Source organism: Hermetia illucens, chromosome 6 (genome assembly GCF_905115235.1).
Source record: "Hermetia illucens chromosome 6, iHerIll2.2.curated.20191125, whole genome shotgun sequence".
NCBI lineage: Eukaryota > Metazoa > Arthropoda > Insecta > Diptera > Stratiomyidae > Hermetia > Hermetia illucens.
The window spans coordinates 28710599-28727698 of NC_051854.1; the positions used below are offsets into that span (position 1 = coordinate 28710599).

Here is a 17100-nt window from a genome sequence, read left to right on the forward strand (position 1 = left end):
AAAAAGAAAAGACACCTTATATTTAGGCATTTTAGAATGGAATTCAAGTAATAAAACCCAGTTGTTTTTATCATATTTTAATATTTTGTTGAGCCTCCTTTCTTTTTTATAATTTTTACCATTCTTTTAGGTAAACTATTAAACAATTTTCTTATATATTTCCTCGAAATTTGGCTCCATGGAGGAGACCTCGCTGGAAAATCATGGGCATTAGTGAGGATAGCTGAGTGGTTAGAGCGCAAGGCTGTCGTACGGAAGGTCGCAGTTCAAATCTCATTGGTGGCAGTGGAATTTGTATCGTGATTTGACGTCGGATACCAGTCGACTCAGCTGTGAATGAGTACCTGAGTCAAATCAGGGTAATAATCTCGGGCGAGCGCAATGCTGACCACATTGCCTCCTACAGTATACTGTAGTGTACCGTTACGGTCTTGAATGAAGTGCTCTAACACACTTCAAGGCCCTGATCCAATATGGATTGTTGCATTGTATAATTTTTTTTCCGAGTTATCACAATCTCGGCGGATGCCGGATTTTACCTAATACTAGCACTAAGTGCCAAGCATTTAGGCTCGGACGATTCTATCTACTTAAAAACTAAAGGGGCACTGGTGGTGGTGGCCGGTGGTAGGTCAGTGGGAGAATCCGTCGAGTACTCCCCGCAACATCGAGCACGTATGCAGAATGGTGTACTTCTGCATGGTTTGAACCAGACTGTGCGAAAGTCCCAGGACATCAAGGGAAGCCGTCAGGGATTTAGGTACAATACCTGTAGCTGACAATATTATGGGAACTACAACCACCCGCTCGAGACGCCAAATTTCTTTGATTTCCCGAGCTAATGACTCATAGTTCACCTTCTTCTCCACGTATTTCCGTTCAATGTTGCTATTATGGGGGATAGCAACATCAATAATATACGGAGAGCGACCCGTCTTGTCAACTAACAGTACGTCAGGCTTGTTGTGTGCGGTATGGCGATCAGTCAGAACTTGCCGGTCCCAATACATGCTGTAAGCAGAACTATCAAGTACTGCTTGCGGCTCATATCGGTAAACCGGACATGTTCCCGCGATCAGCCCATGCTTGTATGCAAGGTTTTGATGGATAACCTTACATACAGCATTATGCCTGGTGATGTATCCACCGTCTCTAACGCCGAACCACACATTCTGCACTGGTCGTTCTCCACCCGTTCTTTCATGATGAGCTTTTTATAAGCTCGGGTGGCGACCACGCCATCCTGAATGGCACACATGAACCCCTCCGTCTCAGCAAAGAGCTCCCCAGTACACAGCCATCTGTTCGACAGATGCAAATCGACAAATGGCTGCCAAAGACAATTCACGTGTTTACCGTGCGTTGCCTTCGACTTCCATTCCTCGATCCGCTCCTGGTCCGACTTCACCCCACTCAGAGGATTGAAAGATCCACAGTCTGCCTTACAGACAGCCGCATGCAAGGGACTCGCCTGCTCTTTGCTGTAAAAATAAGCGCGCAGCGAGTCGACTTGGCGATGATGTTGTGCCGCCACGTCAACCACGCCCCTACCTCCGATGTCACGAGGTAGGTTCATCCGCTCCACGGCAGACTTTGGGTGATGCATTCGGAATTTGGACATAGTTGTCCGTATCCGCCGCTGGACGTTTTCCAGGTCGGTCTTCGTCCATGGCAATATTCCGAATGCATAAGCCAGTGAAGGGATAGCGAATACATTCAACGCGCTTATTTTATTCTTCCCCGAGAGGTGCGATTTCAGCACCAGCTTTACACGTCGCAGGAATTCGGACAGCAGAGCTTCCTTCAGATCACCAACTCGAGCATGGGTTCCTTGCAGAATTCCTAGGTACTTGTAGAAGTCTGTCTGGGTCATAGCTTCGATGTGGAGGTCACCAATGCTATGTCCGGCATGCGGCTCGTGATGACCTTTGCGGATGGCTTGGATTCGACATTTGTCTAATCCAAACTCCATCCGAATATCACGGCTGAACATGTCTATTATTCGCAACAGACTTCTAAGATGGTTGTCAGTATCAGCATACAGCTTGATGTCATCTAGGTACATCAAGTGTGTCAGTTCGCACTTAGCACGTAGGCCATATTTTATTGCAAAACCATGCCCTCTAGCATCATTCAGTAGCCATGAAAGGGGGTTCAGTGCCATACAAAACCAAAGAGGACTCAATGAATCCCCCTGGAAGATGCCCCTCCGTATACGGATGGGCTCTGAGGTATTAGCACCCTCAGATGTACGCACCGATAAGGTGGTATGCCACCATTCCATGACTGTCGCCAAAAACTTTATTAGTTTCGGATCAATGCGATACAGATGTAGGATGTCGATTAGCCAGGTATGCGGAACGCTATCAAACGCCTTGGCATAATCGATATAGCAACTGAAGAGGTTTCTTTGGCCTCGGGTTGCTTGTCCTACAACTACCGAGTCGATAATGAGTTGCTCTTTGCAACCCCTTGACCCAACTCGGCAGCCCTTCTGCTCCTCGGACAGAATGTTGTTGGTCTCGAGGTGCGCATTGATCCTTCCACTAATAATGGACGTGATGAATTTGTAGAGGGTTGGTAAGCAAGTGATCGGTCTTGTGTCTGCGGGGTCCTGCACCGTGTCCTTCTTAGGGATAAGGTAGGTAATCCCCGCAGTGAGGAAAGATGGAAATTCCTCCGGCCGACTCATGACCTCATTTATATTGCGTGCCAACCGACTGTGTACGCTGGTAAATTTCTTATACCAGAAATTCTGCACCCGATCCAGACCTGGGCCCCTTCAGTTCTGCGAGATGTTTATGGCTCGTCGAACTTCCTCTTCGGTAACATCCGCAAAATTCATGCCAGGTGTATTGGCATGGCGGGTGCCTTCGGCGGTGATCCACTCAGCATGCTCAGCATGCTGGGCAGGTAACCCCCAAAGTCCACCCCAATACTCTTTCGCTTCCGTCACCGAGAACTGTATTGTCTGGGCGCTCTGTTGGGATTCGTTGAGAGATCTGAAAAAGCTCCGCTGGTTCCTCGCGTATGTTGCATTCTGGACACGTCTGGAACAACTTTCGCCATACCGCCGTAACCGACTGCATATGACAGAAAGTTTCTGTTTTAGTGTGTCCAGAATTTCAACAACGGGTGTCTCACAGGGGATGGCATAGTTCCGGTAAACCCTCTGCACTTTGTTTCTCACCCGTCGGCTGGCATTGCCAGTGCTGATCTGAATCAGTCTAGCAATGTCCTGCCTTAGTGAGTCCCGCCGACGTTCCAGACGAATTTTCCATGGTGGATCTCTTTTGTCACTCAAACCAATAACACGAAAGCGAATCTTCTGACCGTGCAATCTGATAGCCGCAACTGCACCACAATACACAAGTGATTGTAGTTGCAGCAGCGACATATCAGCACACATTCGAGATGCAATCTCATCATTGATTTGAGATAGAATTCCCGGAGTTGCTGGAGATGCATAGAGCCTGGGAATACCTGGTCTATGCAAAGGATCCATATCCGAGAATTCCATACACGCTCTTTGGAACCTCAGCGGAAACCTCAGCTGAACGGTGGAGAAGAGTGCTTCGGCGAGTACTGAACCTGTTTCCTGCAGTGCGGCGTGGTGTTATTGATGCCGCCGCCTATGCCTCCATCGACTCTCGGTCACCAGTTTCCCCGATGACTTTAAGTCGAACACGTTCCCTGATGGTTGCCGGGATTGTGTCGCTGCGAGTAATAAAGCGGTACTGGTCTGCGACTCGCTGCACAGTCACGTGCGCGAATTGCGGGAAACGCTCGACGAATCTCTGGTGCAACAAGGGGCGGTAAGATGTTGTACCTGCCCCCGCCGTTATTTCGTATTTATTATTATTATTAGTGTGTTGCTGCTGAAAATATTGCTTAACGACTATGCATTATGAATCGCAGCATTATTTTACTGGAAAATTGACTGCTGATCCGCGATTGCTCCCAAATTGTCGCTAAATTCCTCACGTAGCATTTGCTCATTCCGGGAGCTGTCTATTTTCCCACTTAATAACCGAATAGTTGACCGCCCATTGTATCCAATAGCAGCCCAAATCATTACACTTCCGCCACCAAACTGTCTTTTGCTTAATACTCTCTCTTCCTTCCTTCCAATCAGAAAACAATCGTTTCAAAAAATTGATAGTGGCTGGAGCTATTTGCATTCGTAAATACGAATACCAATAAATTCGTACGATGATTTTCTATGAATATGAATACAAATGCATTCGTGTTCGTGTTCGCAACCACCTCTCCTAAGTTCTCGCCCTTACGGCGGTAGATAGCTTTACGCTCCTTGGCAAGGGGGGCAACGGGGAGCACTTCCGCCATCACCATCACAGACGATTCGGTGCGATAAGCAGATGCCACTCGCAAAGCTCCACGCCTCTGCAATTGAACAAGGCGCTTACGATGCACCTTGTCAACGGCATCAGCCCAAACCTCCGCGCCATAGAGCAGAACCGACTACGTTGCTCCCATAAGGAGACGTCTCCTAGTAGATATAAGGACCCCAACATTCGCCATGAGCCGACTCAAGGCCGCGACTCCAGTTGCAGCCCTGTCCGCTGCTACTTTGATTTGTTCGAAGAAGCTCATCTTTGAGTCGAGCATTAAACCAGGGTATTTAACCACTGGTTTTGACTCCGTAGTCAACTCACGGATTGATATGGGACGCAGGGTCGGGATACTCCTTCTGGTCAAAACGACTACTTCGGTTTATTGCAGCGCAAGACTGAAACCGTGAGCAGGTATCCGCTTACCAGTCGCATCAATATGTCAAGTCTGCTTTGCGCCTGTTCAACTGTGCGTCCGGCAACAAGTGCCGCAACGTCGTCTGCATAACCGGCGTATCGAGTCTCAGGAGACTATCATAGGAAGCGTTCCAGAGGTCACGCCCTAGGATGTATCCCTATGCTACTGTATATGTACATCTATATGTATGTATACACTTTTTTAGTCCGCATCCACTTGATGAGGGACCGGGCCAAAAAAAATACTACACATATTAAAAATGCGGAATCAAGTCTGTTTATTAGTTCTTTAGAAATCATGCGAACTTGCTTACAAAATGCGGTTTTCAGAAGAGATCATTCAAAATTTTAAATTTAAGCTAGGGGAGAGCCCCTTTAGCCTTAAAATTCGTTTTTGATTTCGGATCTGCCAAAATCCTCTTTGTATCTTATTTCCCCAGATACCATATGCACGGATCACAGACTTTTTATTTCCGATTTTCGGGTGGGTAGTTTCTTAGAACGGGTCCTTGTAGTAATTAACCTCTTTCGAACCCCCGTACTCTTCTCTTTTGCAACCAATCTCATAACTTATATTAGCTTCGGGAAGACCGTACATTGGATAACCCGCATTGCTATATTCAGTGGAAAAAAAAATTGCATTCCTTTTTCAGGTCTATTTGGTCGATTTGATAAACTCCATATTAAGCCCATCAAAAAAAATTATATAAATAAAACATCACGTCAAAAATGTGCTATAAATACAACATAATGTGATGAGGAACAGTTGACTTTCAATTAACTTTCTACTATCTACATATATAGGTTAACACAGGGTTGGCCATTGATAAGATTTATCGTAAGAATTCAATCAGAAATGGCGTTGAATCTATTCGGTTTTTGTTAATAAAGGCTTATCATGATTCCTTCTAAAAATCTATGTTTAGAAATGACTTTCAAATTTAATCTTAATAACTGGAAATAATTTCATACCATCGCTGAAAGAGGAGCAACTTAAGTTATTCATGTTATGAAAAATTTAATCTTTTGAATCCTTGGGTAATAGGCGGAGGTGTTTATTAAATTATAATTAAATTTATTGGCAGCGAATAATTTTTTGTAAGGAAAAAAATAACAAAAGTGTTCAAATTGTTTTTATTATTTTTCCTAGGTCCAGGAGACATTGTAGGTCCATATAGATGTAAGCACGGATTTGTAGATCAGTATGATAATGATTTACATAAAGTTTTCGAACTTAAGCTGAAAGATTGGTTCTTGTCGCTTCCAGGAGTGCGTTCCATTAGCTAGAATATTTGATAACCGATGGTATATCGGTAATAGATTCCGACATCAAAATGGTTTTCTAGCAAATATTCACTCATCTTTCTGGAATGTTCAACGAGATATAAAAGGGCCTGTGAGGGCAGACCTCATAGTCAGTCATATTTCAGTATCATTCAGTTCAGTCGTAGCAGCGGCCGCGTGCAAACGTGGCTCTCCGACCCTGAAGGTGGAAATTATCTCAGACTGAGCATCGAGGAACCAGAGCCGACTCCGGTCGGCAGGAAGCCGCAAAACAACATTTGGACTTCTACGGAGTCCATCATTATCGGCCGACGTTTGTCAGGTAAATATTCAGTGATTATTTTTTATTTTTTTCCCCCCAGGATGTCGACCTGGGTGAAGGTAAAGAGGAAGAAGCGCGCTACCACGCCGCTCGAAGACGACGCCACGGAGGACATCGACACCGTGGAGAACGAAGATCAAGCGCCAGCAACCTCTACGGACCGGAATGACCCAGCAGTGCGGATTCAGTTCCTGATGGCGCACATTCAGCGCCTAAATTTAACAATCCTAGAGCTTAGGAAAAAGGTGGACGAGGCGGAGTGTGCACGGACTACTCCAGCCACTTCCCAGCCTGCCTCCAACGAACCGTGCACGTCGAAGGCTATGTCAGCGAGACCGCCGACAACAGCGCCGTCACGTCGAAGCCAGCAGCAGCAGCCAGCAACAGGAAAGTGCGGATTCCGCCAATCATTCTCTGCGAAGAAGAGGCAGCACTGCGCACCATCATTTCGGAGCACCTCGAGTCGCTCCCTGACAAGTACACTCTAAAAAAGAGTGGCGGTAAGACCAAAGTGCTGTTGAATTCACTGAGTGACTTCAACGAGACACGGGATTACCTGGCGAGGAAGGAGAAGAACTTCTTCTCCTACACCCCGAAGAGTTTAAAACCGGTTAACATGGTTATCCGGGGCTTGCATCGGTTCCATCCGAGAACCGATGTCATGACCGCCGTCGCGCAGGCCGGCTTATCTGAGGCCACGGACGTCAGGGAGTATGCGACGAGACGCTCTCTACGAGAGAATCGTTCGCTCGACCTCTGGCTGGTAACATTCGCACCAGGCTTCAACACGGCGAAGCTCGCCAGTGTGAAAACGCTTCTTAACACGCTCGTTAAATTCGAGCCTGTTAGGAACAAAGAGATAATGCAGTGTAAGAACTGCCAACGGATCGGCCACGCTGCGATCAATTGCAGCATGCCCTACAGGTGTGTGAAGTGCGTCACTTCACACGCGCCAGGCAAATGCCTTAAAGCGCGGGAGGAGAAACCCACCTGCATCAATTGTGGTTCGACAGAACATCCTGCGAACTATAGAAAATGTTCCGCCTTCTTGAATTTTAAGAAGGGCGCTGGTCACCATCATTCCACCAGAATAAACCCTGGCGTTTCCTACGCTCAGGCTATCAAAGGCATCCCGGTGAGGAAAAGCCAGCAGACACCTGCTCAGACACCAGCCTCTAATGCCCACGAGGTCATTAGCAGCAAGGCGCAGGAATTTTAATTTAATTTTAATTGCAGCCTGCCGGAACTCAGTCGCCAAATAAAGGCCTTTTTACCAGCCCTGTCCAGTTCCAAGGACATCTGGGATCAAAGGCTACAAATGATTGCTTTTGTGGCGTCAATCTGCAAAGATTGAAGCTCCATTAGCAGTCCACTGACGGCTCCAGAAATGGAATTTAATTGCCTGGCCTTACCCTGGTAAGTCCAGCAAGTAGCTTTTAAGTACTTTTAGCTGTAAGAGGTTTTTTATTATCTTTCCTCTTCTGTCTTTCCTTTTATGTTTTAGGTAATATGTTCTATTAATTAGTTAGTCTAGTCTGTAAACTTTTTTCTTTTAGGTTATAACTTAGATAAGAGTTTCTCGTTAAGTTTTATTTCATGTTTTTATTTAATCACCATCTGTGTCTGAAATTCTGTTAGGTTAAGGTTTATACAAATAAAAAATTGTGTTTCTTGTAAAAAAAAAATTGTGTTTCTTGTGACCTCATAGTCAGTTTAGTATCAGAATTAGAACAATAGGTATCGGTATATAAATACGTTTGGAATGGTGATATCGTACCCTTCTCTTCAGAACACCTACTTGTTCTTATGCCTTATACATATGTATATATTAAACATAGAAAAGACGTATGAGGAGGAAGAATACTATATGATAGATTAAACTAGGTAAGATTTTCTTCAAAAGGTATTTTTAAACGCGTTTTATCTCAAAACAACGTGAAAAATTAAAAAGGTTTTTGTCATCAAAAACCGATAAATTATAAAAAATGCATTTTTCGGCGAACATTTTTAATTCATTCTATGGAGAGTTTTAGCCTCGTCTTCATTTTTCTTTGTTTTCAGAAGTTTCAATGATCCAAAATCACCGACGCCGTCGATTTTTGATATTTAATTAATAGTAGCAGACAAAAACAATCTGAAAAATTCCAAAAATTACTTTTATCATAAAGTTAATTTTAAGAGTACAATAATATATATGCAAAATTTCATCAAGATATTTTTTTGCTCAAAAAATAAAGCATTAGACAAACGGAACAATGGACTATAATTTGAAATCGTCACGTCTGCTTAGGGGGGTCATCCCGTGTGAAGGCTGCTTTTTTCGTTTTTTGGGAGTTTGAGCTGAGCTGAATAAAGATACAAATGTCAATTTTTCAGCGTCTATTTACTAATATCTTGAGCATACGTAAAATTTTTTCCAGACCGATATCATTGCTCATTATTGAAACGTAGAGCAACATCTGCACCCATCTCCAAAAAAGAGTGTTTTTCGGGTGCCACGCTCTATTCATCTTAGAAAAAAAAAATAAATGCCATTTTAACGTGTGGACTATACCACGGCTCGCAAACTATTAAAAATTATTGAAAGGTAAATTTTTGGTGCTTTGTTAGACTTTTTTTTGTAAATTTTAGTGTTTTTTCCGCCTTCTTTAATGCATAAAATAAAGGTTCGATCACAATTATCCTAGCTTGCGACCTGCAGAAATATTTTCTGAACAAGTGAAAATTTCAAACAGTTTCATTCGAATTTCGGTTGCACCCGACTTTCAACATGGCTTTTAATAAGTGCCAGGGTGGGAAGACGCTACAAACACTGCCACTTCTTTTTATTCCCTTGCACATCCCCGTATGACAAAACTGACGCTCACCACCACCGCTCACCATTTGAAGCGGAACTCCCTTGTCCAAAACCAAGCGTAAATCTACTAAGTTTTTTTGACGGCCTGAACTCAGCTTTAGCGTCTTTCAACTGGGTGCATATATTAAGCAACTCATCGTGTGATTAAGCTCTAAACCCCTTTTACAATATCCTGTCCTATTTTCGCTCCCTCCTGTTATGTCCCTTCTTCCCCTCTCTGCTTACGTTCGTACCCAACTTGGTTCACAACGGAAATTCTTATTAACATTCGCCGGAAAGCTACACTGCGGAAGAAGTTTCGGGTTTCTAAGGATGACCCCGACCTTGCTCACTTTAAGGCTATATGCTCCACTGTGAAGTCAATAGTCAGAAAAGCGCGTAAAAGGTACTTATTGAGCGTCGAAGCCGCCCATGCCCGCGGTAACTTAAAACCCTTTTGGTCTCACGCTTGCAATTCTCGTAATCCCACTCAATCTCTCCCTTTTTCTATCAGTTTCGCTGACTCCACTGCCAACTCCCCTCAACAATCCTGCGACCTTTTCTACACCTACTTCTCTTCAATTTTTTACCCTTCGAGTCCTCCACTCTCTACATCTCTCATAACTGCAGATTGCTCCGAAACTCTGGCCATGCCTCTCCTTACGCCTTCCTTGGTTGAGTTCCCCATTGGTAATTTTGACAATGTCGGACCTAGCCCCGATGCGTTTCCTAACCTCTTCCTCCTTAACTGTAGAAAACATATTTCCCTGCCCCTGAGTATAATCTACAACAAAGTCTAGATGAATGCTACTTTCCCCGTCTCTGGAAAGAGCCCCTTATCATCCCTAACCTCAAGAGCGGAGACCCTTCTCTTGCTGTGAACTACCGCCCCATTTCTCTTCTCTCCTTTTGCTCCAAAATCCTCGAAAGATACATCAACGGCTGGTTGATCGCGCATTTCGGTCACCTCATTGTCAAAGAGCAGCATGGTTTCGTGAAACATAGATCTACGGCTTCAAACCTTCTGGTCTTTACCAACTTTGTTGCTAAATGCTTGAATTCACGACAGGAGGTACATGCTATTTATACCGATTTCTCCAAAGTCTTTGATACCGTTGACCATAACATTCTCCTCTCTAAACTTTCATTACTAGACTTCCCTCCCTCAGTCATTTGCTGGCTTTCCTCCTATCTTCAATACCGTTCCTGCAAAGTTTTTTTCATGGTTACTCATCTCTTTCCTTCTCGCTTTCCTCTAGTGTTCCCCAAGAATCTATACTTGGCCCGCTACTCTTCTTATTTTTTATCAATGACCTCTTTACCAGATAACCTCAAATTGTTTGCCTCTGTTTCGTCTCCGCTGGACTGTGCTCTCTTACAGTCCAAACTTGATAATTTAGTCCGCTGGTGTTCGGTCAACAAGCTAACACTGAGTGTCAACAAATCCCACTGGATGTGCTATTCGCCTAGATTCTCCCCAACATCATTTTCCTATTCTCTCAGTGGACAACCCCTTTCACTACTGACCTCCTTCAAAGACCTGGGTGTAATATTCGACGACAAGCTTCGTTTCAATTCCCACTTCGTTGACATCATCAATAGAGTTTCCAAAAAAGGCTGGTTTTATCCTACGTTCCTCCTTCGACTTTACCTCAATTCAGCCCTCCTTAACCCTCTTCTATTCCGTTGTCAGAAACATCCTTGAATATTGTTGTGTAGACTGGTTCCCCTTCCGCATTCGTGACTGCAGCGTTCTTGAAGTTGTACAACGCAAATTTACCCGGACCCTCCTTACAAAAAGATCCTTCCACAGGTAGATTATCCGTCACGACTCTGCACCCTCAATCTCCCGTCCCTACAGCAACGCCGTATCTTCCTTGATATGTGTACTCCTTTCAAACTCTGCAATTATCTGATGGACTGCTCCGCTAACTCGGATGTTACTTTCCGTATCACCTCGTCTCATAACACACGTAGTGCGAACATTTTTAATGTACCCTTCGGAGCTCGAGATTTACTTCCACTCTCCGATCCCGAGGCTATGTCGGTCCTACAACGCCCTATAGTTTGGGTCCGTTGACTCTTATTTCCTTCTCTAGTTGTAAGTGTAAAATAAGCCATTCACTTACTCCTCCCTCTGAGGATAATATGTAATAAGGAATTTGTTTTCTGTGTATTGTCCTCATTAGGTAAATAAATAAATAAACAACACATTTATGTGAATCACAATATCGTCAATAGATCCGCTCTGTAAGATGATGGAGTAATTCCATCACCGAAACTAATATTATAGGATGAGATAGTGTCAGTTAATTGACTTTTCATAGTCAATAATTTATTATAATTTATTGAGAACAATTCTCTCTGATTTTGTACTCAGAAACGAAAGGATAAAGCCAATTTGATATACAATTCAATTGAAAGTCGATTATATTCAGCAATCTAGGATAGCCTACTGGTTAATCTTGTAGTTATCCTTGCACTGATTCATAAATCTCGGGCGTATATATTCCTACAGGCGTCTTGAAACCACCTCATTATAAATCAAATGAGGTATGTTCGCGGTCTTTTAATAGCACTGTAAAATCCAAATTGATCATTTCCCAACGTTGGAGTGTTTATTTTTCTCTCGTTTAAGTACGAAATTGATTTTTCCCGCAAATCATAAAAAAATAAACGTGCTCAAGTCTATGAAGTCTTATTTTTAGTGGTTAAAGTCCTGAGCATTTATACTAAAGATCGAGGAATCTTCATTATTAATACGTTTGAGTGTTCCAAAAATAAGCTTTTAATTATTTAAAATGCCAGCAATTTCAAAGGAATTTATTTTGGAAAAAGGCATTACTTATAGGCACACCATTGTACGTTGCTTCCAACGTTATTTTTGGAGAAAATTTATTCCAAGGAATTTAAATAACAATTGGGAATGGCTTAAGTGCGCTTTTCCTGCTCACCGCTAGCAATCATAAACTATTTCACGCAAAAATATTGCCGGGGCATATTGGCCTTCGGTGTCATAACAATGGAAACGAAACGAAAAATACTCATTGAAACAAATTTGTTTTCCACTCTGCGTTGGCTTAATTTTCCCTCGAAATACAGATGTTCCGACGTTTAAGGTTTGTTTATAAATCCAACTTATAATTTTCAGTTTTATTGGAAAATGTTTATTGAGCGTCAATGATGGACATATGGCGTTCGTGTGGCAGCTGCTAAGGGGGTAGCATAGCCGGGCAGTGTCCTAATTATTTTGTTCTTTATAATTGGAGCTTGGATTTAACGCTTTATTTATAAACACAAATGTCCTCCAGCAGCTGAGCGTTTCGAATATATTGCTCGTCGTTTGTGGAAAAGGCGGAAGTCTACTACTTCCAAAGATAGATAGATATATGTACACAGTTTCTTGAAAAACAACTCTTGTTCAGTATCTGGTACCAAATTGGTTCTATCTACATGACTTGCTACTCTCACGAGTAACCAGCAAAGTTCAAATGGCTATCATAATCCAAACATTAGAGCTCCCCGATGTATAGATATTCGAAGTACTCCCAGCGTGGAAAATTATCGATTCGCACTGTATTCTGCAATTTATCTATTATGTTTGGAACTATGTACAGAAGTGGAAATGATAAGAACGAAAGCAGCTACTTATCGGCTTTCCACTTATTGTCTGCCCACAGTTTTTATTGTTTCGCTGTTGTCATTGTGTATCTAATCAGGACGGGGAGTTAGGACCATGGATGAATTGATAAGTGCAATTACAATTATGTTAGTATTTTTTTTTTTGGAGAAATAATCGCGGTAATTATATTAAACGCCGCCTTTCATTTTGTTTTTGCAGATTCGGTAGTTTTAAGATGAGTGTCGAAAGTGAGCAGAGTGTAACGACTCTGCTACGGGCAGCTCGTGAAGCGGACGAGGATCTATTGAAAATAGTACTACGTAAAATATTAATTGACGGAATCTCGAAGGAAGCTTTGAACGCAACAGATAAAAGCGGAAGGGTGAGTTTTTATTCAATGTATATCCCATTGATGTTTCTGCCAAAATGAATCCAGATTTAGCTGTAAAATTGTTTTGTAATATCATATTAAGCTATCAAAATTTATTATTATGCATATTAAAAATTTAACGAGTTCTGGAAAAATTCTGTTGGTTGCATTTCAAATAAGCTGAAATGCGGTTCCATTTACTAAAACACAACAATATTCTGTCGTTGTCGGTCAGTGTCGGTGCCAATGTGGTTTCAAAAAATTGGTCGTTCCGTCTTGTCGAGCAATGGCTAATGAACGCATACTTTTACAGGCCCAAATTCAGTGCTCGACAGCATTCTTGAGTGTGTTCTACGAGTGAAGGAGTAAGATTCGATTTCTATGACAGATCAGACAAGGCTTCTAAGCGTTGTTCTTTTCTCATCTAGCAACTTATTTTACATATTTTCCAGCCCATCGCCCTGGTTGGTTTTATTTTGGAACTGGCTGTTCTTCAAAAGCTTAAGTCCTTAGACAATTGGTCTTTTAGGATAACAAGTCATCCGGCTTTACTCTTTTCAGTCGTCTCTTTATTTTCATGTGAATGTAATCGTTAACTGTGCTTGATTGTATGCTCCTTGATGACGCCCAATAAACATCTATATCCGCAGGTGCCTTTGCATGAGGGTCTGCATAGGCACACAAATATACCAGGGAGCGTCTATGGTTCTTAGCACTTTATTTTGAAAAATTTCTTTCACTTCGAGTTTGTTTCTTTGTCACAGCCCCAGAGCTGAGTTTAGCATAGAGTGTCATAGCTGAATATTTAGCGTCATTTTCTTTTTTGTCAGCGAAGTTAATGTAAGTCGATTTGGTTTCATTTAATTTGATTTTCCATTTCTTAGTCAATTTTACCATATGGTAAGAATGAAGTATATCATTGCTATACGAGTAAACCGTGAAACTGCCCTGCGATACATCAGCTCCATTTTTAAGATTTTGTTTGCTCAAGATATCAACGAACTGTGAACTGGATGTATTATCGAGCGGCCATCCAACCTACTGGCCAATTTATCGCCATAAAGTAACTGATCTTATCAACTTTGGCATAACGGGAGAATATATTATAAAAATCACCAACTACCTGCGCAACCCTGCTTTGATCTAAGTTTCGATCATTCGCCGGTTCTCATAACTTTTTCAAGTCTCCAACCAATCCCTACCAAACTGACGGCAAAGAAAACTGATTGGCTTAAGTATCGGAATTATATCGCTTCGCATTTTGAAATGTGACCTTGAAATCAAACATCGAACCCCATCAGGCTGCACATTGTTTCACTGAAGTATTAACATCACCGGGTCTGCATGCCAAACCGAAGTCCCAATGTGCAGTTTCAGATCATCCAAAGTGTTCAAAAATAATAGACCAACTTGTAAAAAAAACACGATAGCTGAGGCGTGAATGGTAACAGTTTTCGCCGAACTGGAAAAAGAATCTGGTAGCGGCTAAAAAGGAGCTACCAAAAGCATTAAAAAAGAATAAACATAAAGATCTGAAGTGTTTCCTTGAAAATCAAACAATTTTTCCGATCACGAATTATTCCCTTTGGAGAGCGGTGAAGAAGCGCAATAAGCCAACCTGCGCGAATCACCAATCTGATTGTGGAACGGCAGTTGGGCGAGGAGTGATGCCGAGAGCAACTCTTGGGAGGTGTTTTCCAAATCAATTCACATATAACGGAGCAAGAAACCGATTCGTTTCAAATTTTCCGAAGTCTTAAGATTCTCGCAAAATCACATTGATCCCAAAAAGGCTCCTAGTTTCGATTACGGGCATCCAAGAACTGCTGAAGAATTGGAGATGATCAAATTATTAATCGACCTGACTACTGTTATCTACGAGTGCAAATTTTAGTCGATTCAATACCGACCATTCACCGGTGTCTGAAGTCAAATTCAAGTGCAGTGCTGATAACGTATCGATGCGTGCTTTGTTATCAATTTGGATACCAACCATTCATCACTTTGCTTCCGACGTCAGTATATCCTCCACGGCATAATGGGGTCCGGTAACTACATCGAGGGCGTCGTTTAATTTCCATCTTTCATTTGGAACATTTGGGGCCTCGTGGAGTTCGAAGCGAAGCAAGCACTTCCTACGTTCACCGTATCCCGTAAAGATGATTTGTATCAAACACATTTAGCTCTACAATTCAGGTCCCTCCTATATGCATTTCGCCTTTTACAACAGCAACATTAGTGTCGATCTGGACACTACCCGCATTCCTCTCCGAGTTTCACGGCGAATCTCGTCCATCCAGGGATAACGTTGCCCTCGGTGGTGACCTTCCAGGCTTATGGTTCTTACGAGAACTTATTTTTACTTCATTATTATCTCTTGTAGCATTAGATTAGCAAAAAGTCAAGTTTCTATTACTAAGCCACTGCTGTTGCTGTATATAGACGGCCGGGAACCCACTTCCACACTCCCACAAACTGCGGGTAGTGGATTTCCGAAGTCCTGGTAAAAAACTATTTTTCTATCCACTATACTTGGTTTGATTTTTGAATATCCTTCCGATAGCCAATTTTTATTCGCGGGGTTTGATCCAAGAAGACTGTACACAGGAGATTCGACCCTCAGCACATTCTTAGAAATTTTATAGAGACGGAAAAGTCTTGCACTCGTTCGACCGCGCCGGGAGGGCAAATTCCGTGCATAAGAGCTGATGTTAGTGTCGTATATATGATACAGTGCATTAGTGTGAGCCCACGTAGTTGCAAGCTCATGGGTACGAATTACTGCGGGCACGTGGCAGTATCTGTCATAACAATACATATTGCACAGAAGTTTATGGGTTTTCACATCCCTGTGGGAACCAAAGACAGATCTTCCTTAAAGATTCATTTCCCTAAGGGAATGATGATTCAAAATTCTTCTATGGGAATTTTGATGGAAGCAAGCATCCAAAATCAATCTTTTGGATGCATCCGTTCCCAGCAGAATTCCAAAAGCAGATTCGCATTCCTATTCACCTACAGGTGAGGAGGGATATCGAAAACGAATTGGAACTAGAAACATCGGCAGAAAGAGGTCGGCTTGTCTTACAAATTACTTTGTAGCCAAAAAGGAAGCTTCTTTAATTTCATCGCTTGAATGGCAACAGACTTCAATAGAGCCATCGTCCTAGATCTTTAAAAATTTCTGCACGACACCTAATCTTCTCAGAAACTATCCGAGAAATCTGAAAAAAAAAATCTGTTCAAATAAAGTTAATAATAGTATGTTACTTAAATTTAAATGTTACTTAATTTAAATAAATTTTTAGTAATTGGCTGCAAAACCCCCTTAAATTCATCCTAGAATCACGAATGCAGCAATGTAGGGTATAATATAGAGCATGGTCCCACCAAGTTTGGTGGAAATCGCACTATTACTAACAAGGTTGTCGCTTCTGTGCAAATTGTGCATTTGATTGTCAGTATCAACCGCAAGTGGATATTCTCACATAATATATGCATATATTACGTGCTACGTACTAATGTGACAAATGTCATACCTGAAGCCTCCAGCTTCCGGTTTCCCAACTTGTTTAGTAATATTTTCTTTTTAAGGACAACGGCAACTAGACGCCTCGGATATAAAAGGTTTTGTGCTTTCTTATAGGAGGAACGATTAGTGCATGACATTCAATTGCGCTCTATTTTTTAAAGAGCCACTTACATAAATAATTTGATGTGGAAAGTCCTCTATTGATAATAGTCAACTCCATAAGCTAGGAGTTCAACATTATTAGCAAATGTGACGACAACTGATACAAACACAACGGAGTACCGGAAGCTCGACGTTTCTATCGTACGTGAGAAACTTCTTATGCACGTTTTTCCATTCGCACATGCTACATATTCAAAATAGTC

General features: G+C 42.3%; 1 protein-coding gene across 5 annotated transcripts in view; it reads left to right on the forward strand.

Moving 5' to 3' along the window:
- Window positions 1–17100, forward strand: part of LOC119659858 (ankyrin repeat domain-containing protein 33B-like) — a 122260-nt gene that overhangs the window by 89036 nt on the left and 16124 nt on the right. For 4 of the 5 annotated variants that reach the window (XM_038068164.1, XM_038068163.1, XM_038068166.1 and 1 more), the window contains one exon: window positions 13053–13215. In XM_038068164.1, coding sequence (XP_037924092.1) covers window positions 13053–13215 — 163 coding nt within the window. Of the gene's footprint in view, window positions 1–12932; window positions 12980–13052; window positions 13216–17100 lie in introns of those variants that run through there. The other variant, XM_038068165.1, reaches the window with a different exon arrangement.